At 42.3% G+C, this 18,831-nt stretch overlaps 1 protein-coding gene across 1 annotated transcript in view; it reads left to right on the top strand.

The window, feature by feature from the left end:
* The window catches only part of CUNH17orf67 (chromosome unknown C17orf67 homolog), a 53,110-nt gene that overhangs the window by 14,072 nt on the left and 20,207 nt on the right, over nucleotides 1-18,831 (top strand). Inside the window, exon 2 of the mRNA XM_088473341.1 lies at nucleotides 5,807-5,907. Coding sequence (XP_088329467.1) covers nucleotides 5,807-5,907 — 101 coding nt within the window. The remainder of the gene's footprint in view (nucleotides 1-5,806; nucleotides 5,908-18,831) is intronic.

Below are 18,831 nucleotides of genomic sequence, written 5' to 3'. Positions count from 1 at the left end.
CGAAAATTTGGCCTTCAGTACTTCTGTCGTTCTATACAAATCAACAATTTACAAGCGAAGATCGTGACATTTTACATACGAGCGTATTAAAACACGGCGGAGGCGACAAAAATTTTTTTTAATGGAAATTAATTACTGTTAATTTTTAATTCATTAAAAAACACAATTTTTGCTGGACACTCTTTGTGGGGCTTCGCGGCATATGGGTAGGGCCTCGGAGCAAGCGTTTTGTGTTGTCATGTTTTGTCATGATCTTAATGTTTATTATCAAAGAGAGTTTTAGCAGGCTTTGCCAGCATTCTCTGCTCTCTGACTATACCAAATTACGCAACAACATTCACTTCTTTCTTCCAACTGTGTCAAAATGATGACTTTGCAAGGACCCTGCTGTACTGTGAGCTGCCAAAATATTACACATGGAATGCTTCTCCCAAAGTTTTTCTGCGCAGAAAACAGGGAGTCGCTGTAGATGGTCATCCTGGTATCAGAGCAACAGAAGCTCCGTGTTTACACTGTACATACTACAAATTTTGAATGCTTCTATCTCCGAAGTTTGCTTTACACCGTTACAGGTCCTACTTCCTTCAAAGACCTTAGGACTGTTGATGGGGAAGTTTTTCACACTTTTTGTGAGGCCTGCCTAAGGAGAGGTTGGTTGGAGGATGATGTGTAAACAAACATTCTTAAAATCCAGGGCAACGCTGGGTACTCCAGCTAGTTATCACTAAAATAAAGTGAAAAAGGGTGTTGTCACATCCGTTTCACATTATTTTAGTTTCACATAAATTTACTAAAGGGCATTGGAGTAGAATTCATAAAATTCTACTCCAAACCCTAATTATCACTTATTTTTAGTAAGCAGATCGCCTTTCCCATAATTGTAATGGGAAATGTGATCTGGCCAGATTTGCTGAAAATAAAATGTGAAGAAATACTGGGGGAAGCCCTGTAATAATAACACCACCGTTAGATGGCGTTGTCCAGGGTTTCCCCCGGATCCCCCGACTCCTGCTCTGCTCTAAATAGACCACAAGCAGTAGCCGGAGGAGGCACATGCGCAGACACATTCTCCCTGTATCTTTTACGACGAAAAATTCAGGGAGATGTGCTCAGATGGGATTCGCTGGGACAGAGCTTTATCACAAGCTCTGTCCCTGCAAGGGATTTTTGATCATTTCCTCTGATATCTTCTAAATTCGCAATGCAAATTTAGGGGCCTATGTATCAAAGCATGATGAGAGATAAAATTGTGAGAGAAAAACTATTAACCAATCAGCTCCTAACTGTCATTTTTCAAACACAGCTTGTAAAATGTATGTTAGAAGCTGATTGGTTAGTGCTTTATCTCTCACAATTTTATCTCTCTCCAGTCTTTGATACATATGGCCCCTTAGTTGGAAATAGAACACTACAACCTGCATTCTAAATGCAAATTGTAGTAAACAGGGCCCATAATCAGAAACAAAACTAGTGAAAAAAGTTTTCGGAGACGCAACATAACCACTATGGATGTATAGTTAAAATGCTCACAGTCCGTTAAGGCTCTGAACACTTAATACTAGAATCCACCAGATGCATTGTCTATTCTTCCTGAATGTGGAGACATTTTGTTACACAGCAAAGGGAGATACAATACATGACTTATGCACTGTATAAGCAGTGGGTTTCCATTCAGTAATGACTCATGCAGCGTGAGCTTATATCTACCATAGTTGGTATTACAAGACTTGTTAATACAAAAGACATTTTCAATGCACAGGGGACGTGGGCTGCAGCAACAGAGAGGGCCGGGCTGGGACACACTGACATTGATGTCACAGGTGCCGCACACATCCGCAGAATTCCTGGACATCACCTTTGTGGGATTAATCAGCCTTGTGACTACAGATAGCTCAGTCTAAAGGCATCTTCATTAGGTGGTGACCCTAGCCGCATCAGGCTGGACTCCCCCCTCAAGGAGAGCTAGGGAGTGCTTAGTGAGGTTGCACGATTCACCTGACACTAAAAACAGTCCTACATTTGCTGGAACTATCCTATAACCAGTTGAATACATTAGCAGAAAATGGAAATATCCACTTATATTTCTCTTTGGTGAGCTCTCCTTAAATGTGTTAATAAATACAGATGGAAGCTTGTTACTCACATTTATGGGATGCGGTCATAATCCCGACCGCTTGTATTCCGGCGTTCAGAATGCCAATGCCGGAATCCCAACACTTATCAGAATACCGGCATCGGTATCCTGACCGATGGGATCCCGAAGTTAAGCACTGGGTTTAGGGGGAGGGTTAGGCATTAAGCTGCATACGTTTAACGATAATCATTTGAAAATATCGTTCACTTTCTGAGTCAAATGATGAACGATTATCGTTCATGCGCGTTCACATTTGTAGTTTGTAGTTCAGTCAGACTTGTCAACTCAACGATTTTCATTAAGGGAATATGCAAAAATCGTTTGTAGTTCAAAAAAATCGTTCATTATACTTTAAAAAATTTGACAGATAATCTGACAGAAAATCATTCATAAAATCGTTCATAAGATCGTTGGTAACAAAATCGTTGTGTGAGTATGCAGCTTTAGGGATAGGCACTAGGGGGAGAGTTAGGTTTAGGCTGCTGGGATTGAGGGTTACGTTTAGTCACTAGGGGGGGTTAGAAGGCTTTGGGGAGGGTGGGTTAGGTTCAGGGGTAGAGTTAGGGGTTAGGTTAGGCTTACGTACCTGAAGGCGTCAGGATTGTAACCTGGTCGGGATGCCAGTGTCGGGATTCTGACCCATCGCACATTTATCTTACTGTCCTATTTTCTCTTGCCAAGCATTATCCAAACTTAATGATATTATGATCAATGAGAATTAAGTATGCATATGGTTCATTAGAATTGGTGTAGCTATATAAATACATGATTATAATGATAATCTATTTTATTGCTGTGTAAATCGGAGATGTCTCTGACATCCACAGTGGGAACAGAGGGCAAGTATACTTGGCCAAGGACAGAGGATGGCGATGGAAGAGGGGGCAGAGGTGGAGTGGGGATGGAGGCAAGACAGGGGGCAGAAGCAGGATGGGGGATAAAGGATGGAGGCAGGAACAGGGGCGGAGCGGGTACAGACCTGTCAACTAATACTAACCATAGTAATAATAATAATGCCACAATTCTGAAGAATTCAACATAATTGCCCATAAACATAAAGAAATGAATATTATAACTCCTATACATAAAATTAGAAATAAGAATTTAAATAATAAAGACCCTAAAATAATTGAATTAACAACCCCAAACACTTTTGGCCACCACAAAAATAAGCTAAGACAATTATAAATACTTACTTGACAATTCATCCTGCTGCAATGTAATTCCCATACTCCCAAGGAGCATGCAATGGAAACTAATTCAATCTCTGGTGGGCCAAGATAGTTAACAGCTGTGCAACCAATCAGGGGCTGCCTTTTACACTGCTCAGCCAATTACACAGAGTCTGGAGATGAAAACAGTCTGAGAGACTATCTGGGACCATAATCTGAGTAGGCTAGGCTGTTAGGGCATGCAATGGGAGTGGTTTCACTCCCTTTTTTTTTTTAGCAATGCAGTTTGCCCTAAATGGCGTGAGGTTTGACCTGAACTATATGTGGTTTAGGAGGTTGCCAAACCAACACACAGTTTTCATCTTGGGGTGTAAATCACTTTAGAAGACTGCCAGAAGGTACATCAGCATATTTTCTGTATATGAACACACAGGATTAAACACTACAATCATTAATTAATGCCTGGAAGTTTGCAGCACAGCATATTTTAGTTAATTTCTGCTGCATTGGGCACCTGCTTAATGGAAGACTGTCACATCACCTGCACCTCTATGGCACATGTCACAATATAGATGAATTATACCAGTTGGCAAAAGACTGGTTTCTAGTGTCTGGAGGAGGTCAGGAGCTTAGCATTGGGAGTAATCATAGTACATGGTACAGCAGCATACAAGGAAAATGAAACTAAGGACAAGGATAATCCGAAAGCGTAATCTTGGAGTAATCAATATTGGTACACAGAATACCAGTAACAACAAGGTCTGGATACAAGAAGCTCTGAGATACACCTTGCAATAACCAAGCTTTGAATGCACAAAGAGATCCCCGTAAATAAGCTAGATTTGATGATGTCACAGGATCAGTTTGAGAAGTCTAATACTAAATATGCTCAGCATAATGAGGACCGAGTTCATGGACATAACCTCTGGACGCCAGTGGGCAATGGCAGAGAATTGCCGTGATCTATAACGCTGGACAAGCCACTGGAACAGGTTTGCCCATACATGGTAAGTGCAGCATGGCCGCTGTGAGCCTGGGGGAGTGTTTTCTTACCCTTATAATAAATCATAGGAAAAGTAATGGAATTCCAGCGCATTCAAATCCTCAAAGTGTCCTCAGTGATTATGTTCCAATGTGTATGCCTAAAATAAAGAGAAAAGAAAATATAATGTACACTGTAAACCAGGGGTAGCCAACCCAGGTCCTCGAGAGCTACCAACAGTGCATTTTTTCCAGGTCTCCTCACAAATAATTAGCTCCACCTGTGGATATTTTCAAATGTGTTAGTGAGTAATGAATACACCTGTGCACCAGCTAGGTGGTCTCGAAAATGTGAACTGTTAGTAGCTCTTGAGGACCGAGGTTGGCTACCCCTGCTGTAAACAATATGACAATACTGATGTAATTTGTGCACGTAGTTGGAATCACACCATTGTCTGTGGAGTTTGTGAATTCTTTTTTTGGATGTGCAATAGTTAATTCCTCAGATCAGGGGTTATAGCGGTGAAGAGTATTTGAATAGAGCTACCAGATAAGAACCATCCATTCCCCAGTTCTGTGTTTGCACTGCCCACCCACTTGAGACAGTGTGCATCTGCAGCCCCTCTCCAAACAGGCCCTGCTTGGTGTCCCTAGCCCAGATGAGCAGGCAGGAGAGGGCATGGCGGCACACCCAGAAGGTGAGCCTCCCCCAAATTTTTCACAGTCCCCAAGGAGGACCATGCAACATGTTAGGAGTTGGAGCTAATTTAGTGGAGGGTAGGAGTCATGCTCTGTAGCAATAGGCAGAATGTCCTCTAAAGAGGAGGGATCAGTTCTCGAATACGCAAACTGCGGAAGACAATATTTTTTTGGTGGGGAGACGGTAGGTGTGTGACTGAAATGGATCACCCACCAGCAGACACAGACCTAGGATGCCAAAGTGGTTACCTGCCCGCCGACAGAAGTGGCCCGGGGCATGTGCAGAACTCCCAATCCAGCTTTGCCCTAAGATAGGAGGAGAGTTGTACATTTTTTTAAGTGTGTGAGAGCAACCTTAAGGGGCATATCCAGTTAGCCGTGGGCTAATTGTCAGCCTGGACCTATTCAAGTAGGTCTTGCATCCCAGGACATAACAAGGATTTTTCTTTACAGCCTCATACGGTAAATGCACCCTCTGGGATTTAACATGCGGGAAAACCTATAGATTCTACCTCTTATCATGGAATGTGTAGGTTACTAACTATGCGTTACCTGCATTTTTACCGCATGTGGAAAATGCAGAATAGTTGAATTGGTCTGGTCGATAAACCCGGAGCTTGCTTCATGCAGTAAATACCGCAGGTAGTTGAATTTGCCCCACAGTTTGCAACTATATTATTGTGTACTGACTGATTGATCTAATCTTCCGGTTACTTACATTTGTATATGTTGGTTAATGTCAATATAATTAAATAAATCAACTATATCACAAGTACTCTATACAAAAGAGTTGAAGTAATTGCTCTTTTCTTGTTTGTAGATGGCTCACCAATTCTACAAGAAAAACAAGCCAAACAAATTCTAAGGACGAAGCGCTCAGATAGAGAAAGAAAGGCCGGGCATGCTGATGAGCCAATGAGGGTAATTTCATAGATAGTTTTATCATTTACACATTTGTTTCTATAATATGACACGTGAGTTAAACAACTGAGCAGGATTTACTCAGTTTAGTAATTATGGGGATGAAGCACATTTTTATCTAGCACAAATTGCTCTTCATTAAATTACTATTTTACGTGTGAACTGTGTACTGTAATATTAGCATTTATTACTATCACTGTCATGCCACATCTCCCGGTGTCCATCTGGTGCATTTACTACTGTTCTCTCCTGGCCTAGAACCTACCTTTGCAAAGCTGGAGGCATCTTGCAACTTTTTCAGGAATATATTCTAAAAGCATGTTGTGTCCAATGTTACATGAGCCCCTTTTGTTGGCACAACATTTGCAAAAGTGTAGCTACTTAAACCAAACAAATGTTCTTCTCAATCTTTGGAGCTTCTAAGTTCTGACCGCATTCCCCATAAGTACGAAGTTCCAGAAAGTTAAACTTTCCGGAGCTTGTACCCAGTAGGCAATGCAATCTATAGATGCCGTTGCCTAATAAAAAAGGTTTCCTTTGCGATTTTAATCACATTTGTACGTGCATACCGGCATTATTAATGTCAGTTTGCATGAGGTAAGTGGTGGGATGTATCGATACATTACGTGAACCTTGATATATGTTCTACTCAGCATCTGTTTAAACTCAATCCTGCAGAGGTTTTTTGAAATAGAGCTTGGAGACACAAGCCATTCTTGCAATCACCAACACCCTGTCTGTCTTGTCCAATTCAGGACCTGTATGTAACTAGCTTGTGGGGTCCAGTTAATGTGATAAAATTACATTGTATGCAGGGGCATATATCTATAATGGGTGCGGGGAATACAGGCCCCTGGATCCAGGGGGGCCCCGCACTGTACACCCTGCACCCATAATATTTCTTACCTCTCCAGAGTCCCACGGGTGTCTGGCACTGTAAAACGACTGGAAAATGGCCACGGCGCCCGTTTTCTCGTCATTTGCGCAAGCGCAGTACAGGAAAAATGGCTATTTTCCCGGTGACCTGTGCATACACTATAGACTCTGGGCACACTCTAGTGCCCAGAGTCTATAACTCCGGCGCTGGTCACGCACAGCTTAGTGCGCTGGCAGCCGCTGGGCGGAGCGGAGGGGGCCCGTGTCGGAGACTGCACACGGACCCCCTCCTCTCTAGAAACGCCCATGATTGTATGATTGGTCATTGATACAATGGCTGTAGCAACTCAACATTCTGATGCTACAAGCAACTATCTTGTTCCTATAAACTATGAATAAATACTGAAACATCTTCATAGGCATCTTCTTTCTCTTACATTTTGCACTGATTGACACACTGATTACATGGAGCTTCCATAGAACATCTGCACAGCTTTTCTGCTTTCTATAACGCTACAAGTGTAAGGTAGTAGATCAGAGCCATAAAAAGAGCCATGAGCACCCTGTGCCGTCCCTCTTTGTGCTTGCTGTCATGATGTTGCGCGTAAGGGGATGGGGCCTCAGGCCCCCGGAACTGGATCAGTGCCCAGAGAGTCATGACGCTGCGGGCAGCTGTAATAATGGCAGGGTGCCTGCCTGTAGTGTCCAAATGTCTGTTACAGTGATATTGGCTGCAGGGTGCTGTTCCAGATACCCTGCTAACCAGAAGCAAGGGCTGTGGGTGAGCAACAGTTCCACCCACAGAGCCCCTATTTGCAGCCCTGTAGTGGATATTAGAGGTGCTTGGAGATTAAACATTGAGAAACTAGTGAGATAATATAGGGTAGCACTTCCGGCATAATCAAAAATAGACACTTGATGTTTAGATGGACCCTAGATGTCTTCCCTAGCATAGCTGGTGTGTTGTCACACTGCACATTCTCCAGAACCAAGCGTGTGCAAGCATTAGTGTTATAGAGTTGAATGGATTTCAATAGCGTCTCCAGTTGTGACTGAATAGGTATACTGTAGCTGGACTGTAATGGGGAGTTCTTATGTAGGCAAAGTTCAGAGCAATCGTGTCAACAGAACTGCGGGGGCTATGCAGTTTGACATAAGCACAAATACATCTGTATAGGCTGGTGCATGTGTAACCCACTGATGATGACAGCTATCAAACTAAGGACCTGATTCAGAGACTTACGCTAATGCAATTGCAACTGCGATCTTTTACGGATCACAGTTGCTATAATATGCTAATGCCTTCCAACGCTAAGCTGAACATAGGGACGCCCACTGCTGCCTTCTCATATCCGTCTGAAAATGCACAACAGCAAAAACATTGGTACCATCGATGCACACTGGCCAGTCATGTAGCATGTAAGTCAAGTCTGACTAGCCACAAACACTGCAGCTCTCCTGAGAGCTCTCATGCTGTGAAGGAGAACGTAATGGCTAATTTAAATTTACATACGCCTATGAAACAGCATTTAAACTTTCAGATATGACTGCGTTTTTCTAACCCCCCCAATAACACTGCTGATGCTGACTATTATTTCTAACCCCCCCCAATAACACTGCTAATGCTGACTATTATTATTATTATCCTTTATTTATATGGCGCCACAAGTGTTCCGCAGCGCCTTACATAGTACATAGAACTAATAGGTGAACAAGAAACAAGTAACTTACAGTACATTACAGTGCAGGACAAGGACACGACTTATATACATTGCTGAAATAGTGATTAAAGCACTCACAATAAGCTGCCGGGAGTTGGCAGTCCCGTGTAAGGTGCCCTAATGGGGAGTAGAGTAGAAGAAAATGTAAAGAGAAGCACATGAGGGAAGAGGTCCCTGCTCTAAGGGGAGGGGCGGGCAGACAGACAGGCATGACACAGAAGGGGAAGATAGGAAGGAAAGAGCATGAGGTGGGTTAGGATGAGTGCTGAAAGGCCTATGTGCAAGAGTAATCGCAACACTATCTCTGCGTGTGCAGTGTGGCTTTCACGCATGCGCATTTGCAAACAATCACTCCATCTGTGTAAATCTCGGCTTTGCATAAATCTGTGAATCTGGCCCTACAGTAAGTATAATAGGTTCATGTGGATCAAAAAGATGCATACAACTCTCCATACAGTACCATGGCCAGATCATCCATTATGTAACTTAGGCTCCTGCAAAATTACTGATGGAATCTTAACCCGGCTCTATTTTCCACTTTTAGCAAAATTCGCATGTACGAAAAGCTGCGGCTAATAGGATAGCACGATACGCATTTTTGGTGAAATGTTTGCCCAAGTGTAAACTTTTCGACAAACCGCAGCTTTTTTGATATGGCCCTTAATATGATTTCCAGATTTTTTCAATGTATTTTACTATGGTTTCCGGCTTTTTTAATACATTTAATATGGATTCCAGCTTTTTCAATACATTTAATAAGATTTCTGACTTGTTCAATACATTTAATAAGATTTCTGGCTTTTTCAATACATTTAATATGGTTTCTAGCTCTTGCAATACATTTACTATGGTTTCCGGCTTTTTCAATACATTTAATAAGATTTCTGGCTCTTTCAATACATTTAATATGGTTTTCAGCTTTTTCAATGCATTTAATAAGATTTCCGGCTTTTTCAATACATTTAATATGGTTTCCGGCTCTTTCAATACATTTAATATGGTTTCCGGCTTTTTCAAAGCATTTAATAAGATTTCTGGCTTTTTCAATACATTTACTATGGTTTTCGGCTTTTTCAATACATTTACTATGGTTTCCGGCTTTTTCAATGCATTTAATAAGATTTCCGGCTTTTTCAATACATTTAATATGGTTTTCGGCTTTTTCAATACATTTACTATGGTTTCCGGCTGTTTCAATGCATTTAATAAGATTTCCGGCTTTTTCAATACATTTAATATGGTTTCCGGCTTTTTCAATACATTTACTATGGTTTCCGGCTTTTTCAATGCATTTAATAAGATTTCTGGCTTTTTCAATAAATTTACTATGGTTTCCGGCTTTTTCAGTGTATTTAATAAGATTTCCGGCTTTTTCAATACATTTACTATGGTTTTCGGCTTTTTCAATACATTTACTATGGTTTCCGGGTTTTTCAATACATTTAATAAGATTTCTGGCTTTTCCAATACATTTAATATGGATTCCGGCTCTTTCAATACATTTACTATGGTTTCCGGCTTTTTCAATACATTTAATAAGATTTCTGGCTCTTTCAATACATTTAATATGGTTTTCAGCTTTTTCAATGCATTTAATAAGATTTCTGGCTTTTTCAATACATTTAATATGGTTTCCGGCTTTTTCAATACATTTACTATGGTTTCCGGCTTTTTCAAAGCATTTAATAAGATTTCTGGCTTTTTCAATACATTTACTATGGTTTTCGTCTTTTTCAAAGCATTTACTATGGTTTCCGGCTTTTTCAATGCATTTAATAAGATTTCCGGCTTTTTCAATGCATTTAATATGGTTTCCGGCTTTTTCAATACATTTACTATGGTTTCCGGCTTTTTCAAAGCATTTAATAAGATTTCTGGCTTTTTCAATACATTTACTATGGTTTTCGGCTTTTTCAATACATTTACTATGGTTTCCGGCTTTTTCAATGCATTTAATAAGATTTCCGGCTTTTTCAATACATTTACTATGGTTTCCGGCTTTTTCAATGCATTTAATAAGATTTCTGGCTTTTTCAATACATTTAATATGGTTTCCGGCTTTTTCAATACATTTGCTATGGTTTCCGGCTTTTTCAAAGCATTTAATAAGATTTCTGGCTTTTTCAATACATTTACTATGGTTTTCGTCTTTTTCAATACATTTACTATGGTTTCCGGCTTTTTCAATGGATTTAGTAAGATTTCCGGCTTTTTCAATACATTTAATATGGTTTCCGGCTTTTTCAATACATTTACTATGGTTTCCGGCTTTTTCAAAGCATTTAATAAGATTTCTGGCTTTTTCAATACATTTACTATGGTTTTCGGCTTTTTCAATACATTTACTATGGTTTCCGGCTTTTTCAATGCATTTAATAAGATTTCCGGCTTTTTCAATACATTTACTATGGTTTCCGGCTTTTTCAATGCATTTAATAAGATTTCTGGCTTTTTCAATACATTTAATATGGTTTCCGGCTTTTTCAATACATTTACTATGGTTTCCGGCTTTTTCAATGCATTTAATAAGATTTCGGCTTTTTCAATACATTTACTATGGTTTCCGGCTTTTTCAATGCATTTAATAAGATTTCTGGCTTTTTCAATACATTTAATATGGTTTCCGGCTTTTTCAATACATTTGCTATGGTTTCCGGCTTTTTCAAAGCATTTAATAAGATTTCTGGCTTTTTCAATACATTTACTATGGTTTTCGGCTTTTTCAATACATTTACTATGGTTTCCGGCTTTTTCAATGCATTTAATAAGATTTCCGGCTTTTTCAATACATTTAATATGGTTTCCGGCTTTTTCAATACATTTACTATGGTTTCCGGCTTTTTCAAAGCATTTAATAAGATTTCTGGCTTTTTCAATACATTTACTATGGTTTTCGGCTTTTTCAATACATTTACTATGGTTTCCGGCTTTTTCAATGCATTTAATAAGATTTCCGGCTTTTTCAATACATTTACTATGGTTTCCGGCTTTTTCAATGCATTTAATAAGATTTCTGGCTTTTTCAATACATTTAATATGGTTTCTGGCTTTTTCAATACATTTACTATGGTTTCCGGCTTTTTCAATGCATTTAATAAGATTTCCGGCTTTTTCAATACACTTTTCATGGTTTCCGGCTTTTTCAAAGCATTTACTATGTTTCCGGCTTTTACCCACACCCGATGTCAACTACACAGGCTGGTAATGGGCAGCATCTCCATGAACTAGAGGGGCCAATGTTATATAACTGAGGCCTGTCTGTGAACAGAGCAGTGTGCTGGGGTTCAGATCCCACCATAGCTTATGTTGCACTTCTTGTCACATGTGTCTGACTGGTGCTGTCTTTCACAAGCTGGGGCTCACTGTGTCTTTCTCCAAGGCTTAGCCCAGGTACAGGCAGCGCAGCTCCCCATATCTGTTCCTTTGCAAGGTGTCCCAGCTCAGACTCCTCACTCAGCTGCTGATAACTACAGACCAGTTCCTGCAGCTCTCTCACACTGCCTGTTTCTGCTGCTTCCAGTCTCTCTCACCTAGTTTCACTTTCAGCTCTGCACTGAAGCACACACTGCCCGGTCTCCTGGGTCCTAGAGTCTCTGCTCACTGCACTTCCAGAACATTCCCCAGCACAGGGCAGGATATAAAAGTCCAAGAATATGGGGGTCCTTATGGGGTATCACAATATTAGCTAGTCTCATACTGTTTAGCTCAGAGCTGGTGCATTTCTGGGAAGGATGGGGGGTGGTGGGAACATTGTGACCTCCTTCCAGGATCTGATAACCAATAGGTTCACCCAATTGCCCTGGGAGATGGAGGTACAGCATGACTAGGGGAAGCTCGGCCATAGTTTTGGCCTGTTTTTTTTTCACATTTAAAAGTGAAGGTGGGTGAACTGACCTTGCTGACGTCCACACTGGCAGGTATACAGGAAGTGACATTTTACTGAAATATATGGGTCTCCAGTGGCCAAGCCCTGGTACAAGCTCTGCACCAATCCCCGGCCTCCACTGCTGATCTGACCTCTTTGGGGGAGGGACTGAACATGCCTGACTCTGGAGAGAACACTAGGCATTGGTGGCAGTGCCGTAACTAGACTTTTTGATGCCCATGCCACAAAGAGCATTGGCGCCCCCCTCATTTTTCAAAGGGACATAATGCACCCAAAAAAGGGCCATGGCCTCATGGGGAAGAGCCAAGGAATAGATAGGGGAGGCCAGGAGATGCTGGGGATGAAATAAGAGGAAGCTACAAGCAAGAATGATAATAAACTGAAATTTGATAGGCCCAAACAGTGCCCCCTGACCTGTGGTGCCCTGTGCGATGGCACCGGCCGCACTACCCTAGCTACAGCCCTGATTGGTGGATTGTACTGATAGGTGGGCATTATTTACTGCATGTGGTAATTATCTTGGTGTTAGGAAGTCTGCATTCATTTTTTTGCATTTTCATGCTGTATTCCCCCTCTCTGTCTGGGGCTCTGGGCCCTGAACGTTTCAGTAGTGTGGAGCCTTAAAGTGCGTACCTTTATCCAAATTTGGCACAGGTTCCCATATGCCCCCCTGTGGACATATAATATGTATATCAGACAAATCAAACGGACAGACACGCCTGCATTTCTCTGACCACTCCCCTGTCACCACCCTTGAGCGCTCACTGCCTGTCATTCATTCTGAGATGGCTCTCCGTGGTCTGTGTGATTGCAATGCGATCGCGTTGTTCCCTTCGCACACTGTGATGCATATGCATGTGCGCAGTACACAACAATCAGCCGTCTGAGTATGGTTTAGCAATAGCGATTCTTAATGAATCAGGCCCTATGTACTCAAAAAGTGGGGATGTGAAGACGCAAAAAAGAAAAACCTCTTTTGGAGTACAATTAATGAATGCATATGGTCTGTTATTCCAGAAAAAAGCACTTAGGCAAGAATAAACAAGGTTTTCTCATTAGTTATGAAACGTTGGTGTAAAATGAAAACTCAGCAATTAAAAATAAAGCTGCATGATTTTTATCGGAAATATAACAGTAATTATATTTACTAAAAGCACATTGAAAAAATACAATATGAGATGATACCTAGGTGCTGTTACAAGCAGCTGCCATGGAGATGGTCAGTCTCCAAATATAAACAGAGAACATGAAAAAGTAGAGACAGCGCTAAACCACTAATAGATGTATAAATAGATTAGTTACTGGACTGCTTAAAATGCAACACACATTTATTAAAATGAAGGTAATATATAAAAGACAATTTGTCACATGGAATAAAAGAATCGGTATGTAATGTTGGCAGTCAGGATACCTCCTGTCAAAATACCAACAGCGGCATCCCGTCGGTTGGTATCCCGACAGGGGTCAGGTAAATATACTTAACCCTCCCCCTTCCCCCCAACTCTCCCTTCTTGTAGCCTAACCCTAACCCTCCCCACTCTGCACCCTAACTCTAACCCTCTCCACCCTGCACCCTAACCCTCCCCGTTAGTGACTAAACCTAAGTCTCCCCGCTTCGTGCTTAAACCTTCCCTCCCCCCTTAGTGTCTAACCCTAAACTCCCCAGTGGTGCCTAATCCTAACCGCCCCCCACCCAAAAAAAAAAAACCTAACGCTAACCCAGCTATACTACCTAAACCTGACTATCTCCCCCTACGACTAACAGCTAAGACGTCCCGGACTTGTATTACCTGGTTCGGGCTGGTGTCTGTGTGTGTTCTGGCGTCGGTATTAAGATAGGCGTTGGTATTTAGATGCCTATCATAAGTCCCGGGTCAGACTTTCAGCGTCGGGATTCAGATCGGCAGCATGCCGTCCGCTGGACTGATAACTACATCCCATAATGCTCAAATTGGTATTAGCATACAAAAGTACAGACTCCTAATATTACATTGGTTACAAAGCAACCACTCACCGTTCTGCTCTAAAGGTGCCTACACATTTGGTGATGTGCTCTTGATCCAACATCGTGTCCGATTTCCCCTTGAACTCTCCCCAGCAACTTCCCGGCAGTCGTAGGCACGATTTGGTGTTAAAAACTGTCCAATGTGACAAACGATTTATCGTGCCTCCTAACTATTCCAGTGCATCGTGACTGAGATTGTCAGATCTGCCCCACAGCACGGCAGATCTGAAGTTGCGTTGTACGACCAGCAGGGACACGCATCAGCATCAAGATCGTGAGCGGAAACTCACAATTTGGGCATATTTTACATGATTTGTCGTCACGATGCATTGCAATTAGGCAAATCGTGTAAAATATCGCTAAGTGTGTAGGCACCTTAAGTTTACAAGAATTATACAGCGACATTTATTGTAAAAAAAATATATATATATATATATATTACAGTGACATGCAGTGAGGTAAATGGCTGGGGAGGCACTGGCTAGTATCAGAGCCAGATTTACAGACAGGGCCAGATTGGGCCACCGGGCTGTTTCCCGCTGGGCCGGTCCCTTTGTCCCTGTAGTGGCTGGTGGCCACCCTTTACTCTCCCCTCCCGCCGGCTGCCACGATCGGAGCTCAGCTCAGCTCCGAATGGGCAGAAGTAGTACTCACATTGTAGCTAAAGAAAAATGCCCATGGTCAGTCACCACTGACGGCTCCACCTCCAGCCCATCAGTGACCCGCCTCCAGGCCCATCTCCACTCCCCAGTCCATCTGCAGTATGCTTCCAGGGCAATTCAACATTGCACTGAATTTAATCGCTCCCTGTGCTAGTGTTTACAGTTGGATCTGTTTACAGGTTATGCTGGAAACTACGTTCATTGGGGAATAATGCTAGGTCATGTGATCTATGGTGTCCAATCATGTTAGTGAGTTTTATTTATATTATATTATACCCTTTGACTATTGTATCTATATATAGGAGAGGGGAGGGTTAGGTTACTTACCAGCCCCAGTTGGGATTTGTCAGACGGCTTCCTGGAGATAATTACATGTCTTTATCCATATAGATCATTAGACAATTTCTACCTCAATCTTGAAAATTCTCCTTAAGGTATATTTTCCAAGGTAGGTGGGAATTGGGAACCAGAGAGATATAACAGACAGTTTATTGTCATGTTTTTCCTATACAGTTCTGTAGCTAACATTTTGTTCTCATCTTTATGTCAAGGAATGATATATTCTTATTGCTGATCTCATGTGTCAGTCTGAGATTTAGGTCAGTGTGATTGAGGGTTTCCATAAACTGTAGTAATTGTTTATCTCCATTTCAAAATGATGACACTATCGGAGATAAATATCAAATATGTGACAATATGTTGGGTGTGATGTTCATTATCCTCACAGAATACCTTCTAATGCTCCCACCATCCCAAGAAGAGGTAGGCATATGTGGGTACACATGTCGCCCCATAGCTGTACCTACCTGTAGGTAGTGTATGTTATCAAAAGTGAAGTCGTTTTTATGGAGAACAAATGATGGTAATGTAAGTAGGAATTCATGGAAGTCCCTAACCCCTTCCATGTTAAGGAAGTACCTAACAGCTGTGATGCCTACTTCATGTCCAATACAGATGTATAGGGACTCAAAATCTAGTCACACTAGTAATTTTTCAAAAGGGAGATCAGCAAATGTCTCGAAGAGGACAAACATGAGAAATTGTGGACCCTGCTATCAAGGACATGCCATGTGAAGGAATGGTGGTGTGGCCACATGAAATGTCTTGCCCCCTCTGTAGATTTTGCATAGTTACAAAATGTTGGGGAGTGTGGCTATGCCTCTTTGTCAGGTCTGGGCCCTTTGTATTCACACTCCCTACTCTCAATGCCACTGGTCTCAAGTCCTCCAGGCACCCATAGACTTTGACACACAGTAACTGAAATCAGAAATGCACCATAACAGATCACTATACCACTCACATTTCTGCAGGCAAACATAACATATGCACATATTGGGACACCTGTAGTCAGAGGCTTAACTAGGGTAACTTTGGAGCCCAGGGCAAAATGAAGAATGACGCCCCCCAACCTACACAACTGTGTGTGTGCGCCAAAAATGGGTGAGGCCACATGCCACACGGGGCATGGCCATTGACAAATGGGGGCTTTTCAATATGACATGCCACTGTTTCTAAACACTCTGGGAGCATTTGATTCCATATGCACCTTACCTATATGGTGGTTTCTCACAATGGGGAACCGCTGAAGAAATGTATCCTCCCTCGGCAGATGGCATCTTCAATTGGTATTCGCTATTCATGTAGGATATCACATGGTCCAGAAGATGCCTGTGTCACTTCCTGTCTCTCAGCCACACCTCCCCTCTGCATCTCTCAGCCACACCATCATCTCCCCCATGCTTCTCAGGCACACTATCATCTCCTCCCTGCATCTCTCAGCCACACCTTCATCTCCTCCCTGCATCATCTCTTAGCTCACCATCATCTCCCCCTTGCGTTGTCTCTCACCACACCATCATCTCCTACCTGCATCATCTCTCAGTTATGCCATCATCTCCTCCCTGCATCATCTCTCAGTCACGCCATCATCTCCCTCCTGAGTTGTTTCTCAGCACACCATCATCTCCCCCTGCGTCATCTCTCAGCACACCATCATCTTCTCCCTGCATATTTTCTCAGTGACACCATCATCTCCCCCTGCATCTTTTTAAGCCACACCATCATGGTCCACCTATGTCTCTCTACCACACCATCATGTTCCGCCTGCATCTCTCATCATCCACCTTCACTCTGTATCTCTGTCTCCCCTCCCTTCACTTTGTGTCAAACAGCATCTCCCCTTCACTCTGTCCCTCTGTGCCCCTCCTTCTTTATGTGTCTCTGTGTGCCCCCCTCATTCTGTGTCTCTCTGTTTCCCCCTCCAGTCATTGTGTGTCTCTCTCTGTGGTTCCCCCTCCAGTCATTCTGTTTTCCCCTCCAGTTATTGTGTGTCTCTGTGCTCCCCCTCCTATCATTGTATGTTTCTCTGTGTCCTCCCCCCTCCCCCGTTAACTGTCAGCCGGAAAACGGTGAGGCCAGGCAGGCACCAGGGCTCTTCTTCCCGGCAGGACCTGTGGTGTCACGCTCACAGCAACAAAGTGGGTGATGGCGGCACAATGGTGGGTCTGTGGCTGTGCAATGGTGGGTTTGGCTCTGTGGCGGTGCAATGGCAGGCATTAGGAGTACACTGCCCTGGCCGGCAGTGCCCCCCTCTCCTGTGCCTGGGATAGCGCCCAGGGCACGTGCCCTGCTTGGCCTGCCCTAGTTACACCACAACAATGGCCTAAAGGTCACACTAGACGACCTGCAAATGATGCAATGTCGTCAGTGGTTTCCATTGAACTCTCCCTGTCAGCTCCCCGGCACTCCAGGACACGATATGGTGCATAAACTGTACAATCTGACACACAATATATCATGCATGACCTACATCAGGTTGTAGATGTAGCAAATGCAATGCACAGAACAGTGTACAGTCTGCATTACTTCTAGACCCAGAGAGAATATGCAAGTGGCCACTATGGGAGTCGATTGTAAATCGTGTCATTATAGTCCTGCCCCCATAAGCAATGATGCAAATTGCTGATAACCATTCAAGGACTTGCGTTCGACTATGCAGGACCATTCTGCACACACGCAGATAGGTCCTGCGCACACGCAGATTCCCTATAATTGGGAATCTGCGATCTGAATCAGGCCCCAAGACAATAATAATTTAGCTGTTGAACAAACTTATAGATTTTATAAATTTACTTTTTGAATAAATGTGAGGCTGCACACATTATTAATATACCACCGGTTAAAGCACTTACATAATGTAGATTTTCTATTTCACATTACTTTATTATTACCATGCAGTGATAGCTTTTCTTTTTGTATGGGCTTATTCAAGTGTCTTTAATTTTCCACATTCAACACGTGTTCTTAACTAGTATTAAACATGCAAAATAGTACTATAAGCAAATGGATCTGTATACACACACTTTCTAACAAGCGTTCACTTTGCTTTGTTTAGCCTCTATTTTGACTTTCTCTGCAGCGTTGAAAAGCGTCACCACTTAGTAAAACATAACCGAGCGCTTATTAAGCACATAGTATACTATGCTACAAGGAAGTTTTGAGAATATGCTTGGTTAAAGGCAAGGAGAAAATACACATTTTTTTAACTATGCTTTTAATAACCATTTTTGACTCTTGTTTGTACAGAACCTTTTAGTTTTGCTCAGATAATAGTGGACAAATCATACTCGCCTACTTTTGAAAAAGCATTTCAGGGAGATTGTGAAAGCAGCACCTATGAGCGCGTATTACAGTGGGCGTGTACTGCTACATCTGAGAGGCGTGTCATAAAACTGACTTACATCCAAATGTAAACCCAGCCCAAAAGCAGTTAGT

The sequence above is a fragment of the Taudactylus pleione genome, unplaced genomic scaffold (genome assembly GCF_031769625.1).
Source record: "Taudactylus pleione unplaced genomic scaffold, aTauple2 ptg000016l, whole genome shotgun sequence".
NCBI lineage: Eukaryota > Metazoa > Chordata > Amphibia > Anura > Myobatrachidae > Taudactylus > Taudactylus pleione.
Note: the sequence above shows the minus strand (reverse complement) of the source record. Positions and strands in the feature narration are given on the sequence as shown.